Source organism: Bombus huntii, chromosome 11 (assembly GCF_024542735.1).
Source record: "Bombus huntii isolate Logan2020A chromosome 11, iyBomHunt1.1, whole genome shotgun sequence".
In the NCBI taxonomy this organism is placed as follows: Eukaryota; Metazoa; Arthropoda; class Insecta; order Hymenoptera; family Apidae; genus Bombus; species Bombus huntii.
The window spans coordinates 4,027,603-4,035,501 of NC_066248.1; the positions used below are offsets into that span (position 1 = coordinate 4,027,603).

General features: G+C 40.0%; 1 protein-coding gene across 1 annotated transcript in view; it reads right to left on the reverse strand.

The window, feature by feature from the left end:
• The window catches only part of LOC126870874 (synaptic vesicle membrane protein VAT-1 homolog-like), a 33,694-nt gene that overhangs the window by 4,925 nt on the left and 20,870 nt on the right, over positions 1-7,899 (reverse strand). Inside the window, exons 2-3 of the mRNA XM_050628982.1 lie at positions 7,767-7,896; positions 3,484-3,699 (exon numbers count right to left, since the gene is read on the reverse strand). Of these exons, the coding sequence (XP_050484939.1) occupies positions 3,484-3,699; positions 7,767-7,896 (346 nt within the window). The remainder of the gene's footprint in view (positions 1-3,483; positions 3,700-7,766; positions 7,897-7,899) is intronic.

Consider the following 7,899-nt stretch of genomic DNA (forward strand, 5'->3'; position numbering starts at 1 on the left):
CCAATCCCAGAGCCTCGAGTGGCGCGGCGAAAGGAACAGAGACAGGACGATAGGTTCGAAGGGAAGAGAAGCAAGAATTTAAGAAAACGAAAAAATCGAAGAAAAGAGGTAGCAAAAAGGGAAAGAGCGCGGACGAGGGCCAGAATGTTAAGAAGCCACTCTACATTGTACGTCATAACGTAACACATTGCCAACCGTTTAGAAGGAATCTCGTTTTCTATCATCATATTATTCATAATTAGACTGCGGATATTTATACAATTTCATATTTTTATAAATATAACTAAAAATAAAGACGATCGTATTTCACGTATTAAACGTTATAACCAGTGTTTTGGATACTTTACATATTTTTGCATATTGCTTTGTGGCGCCTTTAGATTTTCATCTAAATGCATAAAAATCCACAGTCTATTTATAATAAATAATATTTCGTTCCCTAGCTAACAATGCACAACAGATTCAGGTAGTTTATACGAATCAATCTCTTAGAGTAGAGGCTGTCGTAAAAGTTTTATGTAAGCAGATTAATAAACAAACAAAATGTGTTCAAAATTTGTATAATATATCATGTATAAATATCAGATCGATCAATTTCCCCTCGTAAAAACATCCTAATAATATCGAAAGATTCCCGAAGATCAAACTTTCTAGAAGTTTCTCGATGTTATCGCAATACACATCTGTTCCAAACGACATTTCCTCAAACCACCACCACTACCACCACTACTGTGAAATTCTCCACGCATCATTGACAGCAACGAACATATTTCATGCGGTTAAGTCGAACGAAACGCCGCGAGTATACGAAACCAGTTAGTTCGACAAGAATATACGTAACTAGGGGATGGCAATACAGGGCAAAGGAAAATATGAGCTGATATGGTGTGGTAGCGCCAGCGAGTTCGAAGAAAGAGGAAAAGTCCGACGTGATCGGGAAATGCAATCTCTCAAGTCAAGTGCTTTTTCTAGCTTTCCTCGTCTACGTGACTCGCCTAAATCCTTCTCCGACGATGATACACGCGGAAAAGCGTATTTGAGGCACGCGTCGACAATCTCAAGTTTTAATGAAATAACGAATCTGAACAGATTTCTGTCTCTCTTCTTTCGCTTTTTCTTTGTCAGATGACCTTAAGCTGTTTGAATTTTCTATGTAAAAGAACAAATAACATTTACCCAATAAGACAAATAATTTTTCTGTGTCTTTAAAGCGATATAAGAATCTTTGTTTCGGTGGGTTTTATTTTTCGATAAACCGAAGAATGACGTAACAAAGACGCGCGCAGGGATTCGAGTTCAAACTGGTTATCAGAAGTGAATTTCTTGCCTGATTAAAACGGCATTACATAAATACTTAAAATCGAGATGCGATAGTTTGACGGGATTAGGTAATCAGGATAGGGTCATCGAAAGATAAGTCCGAAATCGGTATATCCAAGAATCCTCCCGATACAGCCAGAAAAGAACCACACTTATCAAATCATACATTCTACATTTACACCCTTAAACGTTATTAGACAATAATTTCTATTTACATCGCTGTCACTTACATCTATTCGTTCGTTCTTTAATAAAACCACGATATTAACCCTGAAGTTGGCACACGGAGGCCTTTCATAATCGTAACAGGATACCGGTTTTGGTTACTGCATTGCAAACTAATTGCAAGTGGAAAAATTCCTTAACGTTTCTACGCACGTTTGAACTCTGAATACTCTGAAACTACATACCAAGTATTTCAACTATTGTACATATCATGTATTTCACTGAATTTTTCCAGAATCATTTTACGTATTCAAAATATGTAAAAAAATTCTCACAACTGAAAGACCGCGGTGCGATGTACCTCAGACTCAGATACATTACAATTAATTAGGGCCACCGATTCAGCTCGATATTCCTTTCCTTTGGAATCTGAAAGTTAATAACATTAATAATGATCCTTCATAATGCGATCAACTAAAAATCGAACTGGCCACAGTACTCGTTCGTGCAAACGGGGCTTAAGAGCCAGCGTACAACACGTACTGACGGTGATAGCATGACGGTAGTGGTAACAGTTGTGGTGGTGTGGTCTCAGACGGGCGCGGCCCGTCACGGTGGTCGATGAGAGAACGAAGGGTTGCTTGGCAACCCTCACACCCCTGTCGTTCCGTGCACCAGCGGCGGCAGCATCCCCCGTAGATTTTCGTCGTCTCAACTTCCAACGATGCTACGCGACGCGTATAGACCAATGAGTGGCGCGGGGTGGAGGGCAGAGTAGAGGGGGGTGAAGTAGAGTAGACTAGGAGAGAGAGAGAGGGGATGCGGAGAGGGGGAGGTAGGAGTCGCGGGGGCGATGTAGTTAGCTTCGAATGTAACCTGTTGAGCCGTATTGATCCCGACGTACCTAGTCGGCTGCTCCCGCCTTCTCCTTCGACGACATTGAGAGAGAAAGCGTTGCACGGATGTGACTCGAGCAGACTTCGCGAAAGGGGCAGTAACCTTGCATCGTGTAGCGGTCTCTCTCTCTCTCTCTCTCTCTCTCTCTCTCTATCTATCTATCTATCTATCTATCTCGATGGGTCGTAATTGCCGCGCGATCCTATCCCTCTTCCTTCCGCTTTTCTAAAATGCGATTTTCCCTCCCCAGGAGTAACGACGAGACACGGTGAATGATTTTTTGGATAAACCTTTCACCACGTTGAAGATGGGACGTTTACAATGGCAGGACGCTTTTAATTTTCGGATAGAAGTATCTCGTGATTTTCGTTGGGGGACACGAGATGTCTGATGGTTCTGACTTTGGTGGTAAGGGCTGTGATAGGTACTTGTATATTTCATTTCTAGGAGAAGCTTTGATTTTGCGTAAGCGTTAGTTGCGATTACATTTCCCTTGTTTTATCGTGGTAGTCGCAGTATTCGCAAGGCTTTGGTAACTAGTCTAGGGATATTTTTAATTGGTTAAAATCCTAGCTAAGTTTAATTCGTAATTCAGATCGTGTTATCGAAAGAGGATAGGGAAAAAGGTGAAACATATGCTATTCTTACTAACGCGTTAGAACATTTTCCCTCTTTTCTCTCTCTTTGAAAAAGTACTGTAAATATTTGATAACTAGGAGCTTTTGAACCGTTTAACCAAACATAGTTCGTTAACAATGAAAGAAAATGTGAATAATTCTCTTCGATCTTTTTACGTAACGGAACCTAAGTACAAATAAGCAAGTAAACCGCGCAACAAATAATCGCGTATCAACTATATCAATCTATATGATTAACGAGTAGCAAACGATCACTTAACGGTTGCATAAAACGTTTTAACAGTCTAACAATTAATTCGATCATCTTCAATTCTCCAGAGCAAGATTTTACAATGTTTCTTTATATCATTTTCTCCTGTCGTCTCCGTCTTTGACGCACAGTGCGGTTGTCTCTTGGAATATTTTTCACGTTAGATAATTGCGGCGCTTTTTATCGCTACATCAAAGAGAAGAGATGACTTACCACACCACCGCCGGCGCTGTGAAGCACGAGACTCTTTCCAGGCGTCAAATTGGCCAGTTCGAACAGCAGTATGTAAGCAACAGTGTAGTTCATCGTGATTGCCGCTGCATCGAGGTAACTCATCCCGGCTGGTAGCGCGAAAACGGAGGTGGCCGGCACGGAGACGAGCTCTGCCCACGCCTTGTGATCAGGAAGTGCGACCACTCGATCGCCCACCTGAAAATAAGTAGTCAAATGTTTCCTGTACATTAACTTTATTACCATCTCTCTTTTTTTTTCATCTTTAAAATTAGTACTGTCTTCGTACGCTTTACTAAATCGATTTTATTGACCCTGCCGCAGTCCTTGAACATCTACGTCTCACTCTCGCTTTGCTTTCAATCCGAAGAAAGATTTTCAATTTTTTGTTCGAAACTGTAGCATTGGCAGAAGAAATTAAACATGTATCAATAACGATTCTCTTATATTTTCCAAAAATCTATGAAATTTCCTAACGATAGAAAAATACAATTCTGTTATAAATAACGTAAAAGACACAGCAGGCTTAATACGTATGTTTAATACATATGCTTCTGACGACTGTTTGGTAATCTCATAATATTTTAAAAATTTCTCGTTTGTGACTATCATTTGTGACAAATTTGAAGTTAGAGTTAGATTTTATGTTAGGTTCAGGTTAGGTTATACATCGTATTAAGTTATACATTAACACGTATAAAACGAACGAAGGTTATAGATACTATAGATACTTTCACGCGATTTTCAATGATGTAACGTTCTTACAATGATTGGTATGAAGCCCAGGGCACATAACACGTATAGATTATGTAACAATTCGGCAATTGAATTTGAAAACCAATTCCATTCGATCTGATAAAAATTTCAGATTCGAAAAATTGCGCGTTATCCCTGTTCCCCAGCAGAACGAAATAGGGATCCACTTCGTATCCCCGAATTTAAAAGGTATCGACTTCCAACTCCCTCTATTTACACCCTCCGTGGTATCCGCACCCCAAAGCATATTTCCTAAATTTTCCAAATCTTTTTACGAACCTATCACGATCAAACAAGTACTACAAATTATTATGGTCGCGTCGCTTCGTCATCGATCTTCAAATATCTGTACACAGGGGCATTGCCGCCATCGTTGCAGCAACAGCGTGATATAACGCATCCCGATAATTCCTTCGAACAGCGATTAACCATCTTCGAATGAGAACCCCTGCGGCAAGGCAGATTATCCCATAAAGAAGCGAGTAAATGAATAAAACAGAGAGAGGGAAGATCGCCACATATAAACCCAACAATGCCAAGAACTCGAGGAAGCGAGCCAGAGGGGAAGGAAAGGTCTGGGTTAGAGGGCGCTGCGTGCTCGAATATTCCATCTCGAAAAGCTTCCCACTTTCGCGTATATACTCTCTATACAGGATGTTTCAAAAATAGGTGGCCAATCTTCGGTACTGTATTCTACTCTCCCTCAGGAAGGGAAAATGTTACATAAACATTAGTCTCTGGAAAATCTTCCTCTTCGAGATATAAATACTCCTTGTTTGTTTCGAAATTTTACGTGCGTATGTTGTTACGCATAACGACGGCTCGTGAAAATATCCAAACATTTACCATACGAAATTTCTATACATATACCGTAATTTATTACGCAAAACATTTTGCACGGTCAATTTCAAAATTAGAACATTAGAAAAGCGCTAACTAACGAAACTTTATTGGCGTTGTTTGCTTTATTTATTCGTTTCTCGATAACAAACAACTTTACGCGTGTAATTTATTTCTCCAAAACTGTGCCGGTTTCAAAAGGTGGAAATTCGATTCCAGCCACGTATCCAAACAACGAAACCGGAAATTTCTAAAGAAGCGGAGAAGTGATCAGTTTGACTCGTATTACGCGTTATTTAGATTATTCCTATTGCAAGGTAATATTTCTGAAACATCCTGTATATGCCGTATAGGCTGGCCGGTCGTTTACACGCGCTGCTCGGATATTTGACCCTAAAGCCTTAAACCTGGCATCTTCTCCTCGGTTCTCCCCCTCGTGACCTCGAGCAGTTTCGCGAGTCGCGAAAATAGACCACCCCAAGATGCGAGAGACAGAGAGAAAGGAGGAAGAATAGAGTTTGGAGAAAGAAGCGTTTTCCTCTGGCGTCTACCAGAGTACCCAGCTCGAAGAGTACCGTGGGACTCCACCCTTGCGGAAAGATTAGTGGGTGAAAAATTCAAGGACGACGCGATGGACTGAACGCGGAACGACTATTTCGAGAACGAATTTTCCTTCGGGCGGGCTACCGCTTTGCCGCCAGACGTTTTCTGTCTGAGAGTGAAACGATCGCTTTTTCTTGCTTCATAATGAGCACCGGACGCGTTTTTCGTTGAGAAACCTTTTTCCTTTGACGGCTTTTTTTCTTGACTTTTTTCACCGACTCGAAGGAATGGTTGAGCTCGTAGAAAGAATTCTGTTTGCTTACGAGAACGAAAATATAAATTACGACTGACTGTAACTTTGCATGTATTTATCATAAAGCGAGTAAAACAGGAATAAATAGGTACATACGCATTTTCTTACGTTCCGAGTGACAATCGAACGGTTGAAAATCATATTGGTTTGAGTCAAGCTTTTGAGAATCCAGCTTCTCAAATCTGTAGTCTGGGAGTCGCGTATTTCAACTCGTCAAGGTATCGCCCTCTAATCTCACGGTCCATTAAATTACAATTCTATTCTCTGTCGGAGTACGTTTCTACAATTTAAAGGAGTGTAACGATTCGTGGGTAACGATAAACGCGGAATATCATTTTATGAGAAATATCAGTGAGCTAATTTATGGCGTTAGAATTCTCAATCCTTCGTGTGTATCTTAATCGATAGATCGTAAATGTCTATGCTGCTCTATATCTTTACGAACGTAATTACAGAAATGGAATATCGATAGAAATTTGTTTCGCCTGCTAAATATAACGAGCGTTCAAGTACTTTAAATATCGTATATATCGTTGCATGTTGTACATAGATTTTTGGAATCTTAAATTTCTCAAAAGTGCATCAACAGCCGCAGTCTATCAATCGAGTCACCACAATCTACTCCTAGTTATCTTTATCGGAAGAAATTTCTCTCCGTCTCGTTAAATACGACAATCAAAAACCGAAACGGTTGATATTTCACGGATAACCACCACGTGGCGTCCGGGGCAAAACCACCACGGGAGAAAGATGATTCGACAGTATAATAACGTTCCTAAGCGTGGCGTCGCTTTTTCCTCAGTGGACACAATATTTTCCATGACACAACGTTGCGTTGGCTCGATATGTCGCTGGGAAATATTAGACGTCGTTTCTGTCCGGAGGCAACCATGGAAAAATCGATAGGAATCGAGCCAGCTCAAAGGAATAACTATCGAGACTAGAGTATATTACGTTGCAGGCGAAAAGAAGGAAAGTACACGCCTCTTTTTTTCCCCTTAACACAAATTTGCATTTATTATCATATCAAGCGATTCTTGAGCCACCCTTTCATACATATTTTAGGGGATTGTTGATGCAGATTATACGCTGTTATGCCACGAATAAAAGAGCTACACACAGATAAATATATCGTTTTAACACTGACCTTACCAGACCTGGGTCACATGAACGGTTTCGACATTTAATTTAAAATTGTACATTTATTGTTATTTCTATTGTTCGTCTAACTTTATGTAAATCCTACTGTTAACAAAAATTGAGAAATCGATTAATCAGATAATATAAGAATTTACATAAAGTTAGACGAACAACGATAATAACAAATGTGCAATTTTACATTAGATTTTCCAAACGGTCACTTGACCGGGTGTGATAAGGTTAGCATTAAATCGCTGATAAACATTTACCTATTAAAAAACTTTTGTTCAAAGCATGAAAGATGTTCCAAGGTTGGTGGTTGGAAGTACACCATGGGCGTAAATCAAAGAAAAATGCAATTAGAAGTGCGTGAGAATTCGAAGGGGAGGGACTATGGAAAAATAAATAAATAAAATAAGATAAAATAATTCTTCGTGAAGATTTTTAGAAATTATTTCGATGAATCGTTTGAAATTCTTCGTTTGACGTTGATAAGCAAAGGTGATGATACTTCGTTGAAGATTTGAATTTGATGGTTCGCAGAATTTGGATAGGGCGCTGAGAGTTGAGAATAAGTTAAAGATAATTGCTTTTTAAAGACTGTTCGCCGATAAAACAACCGACAAAGCTGGATGTAAAGTTTTCTGGCTGGGATGTTCCTTGGTTCACTTACTTTAAAGTTCTCCACGCCCTCGCCAACTTGCTCGATGTCACCTGCGCACTCGGATCCCATAATGAAAGGAGTTTTTGGTGGGGAATCGATAGCGCCCTGTCTGGCCATCAGATCTTGGAAATTCAATCCACTG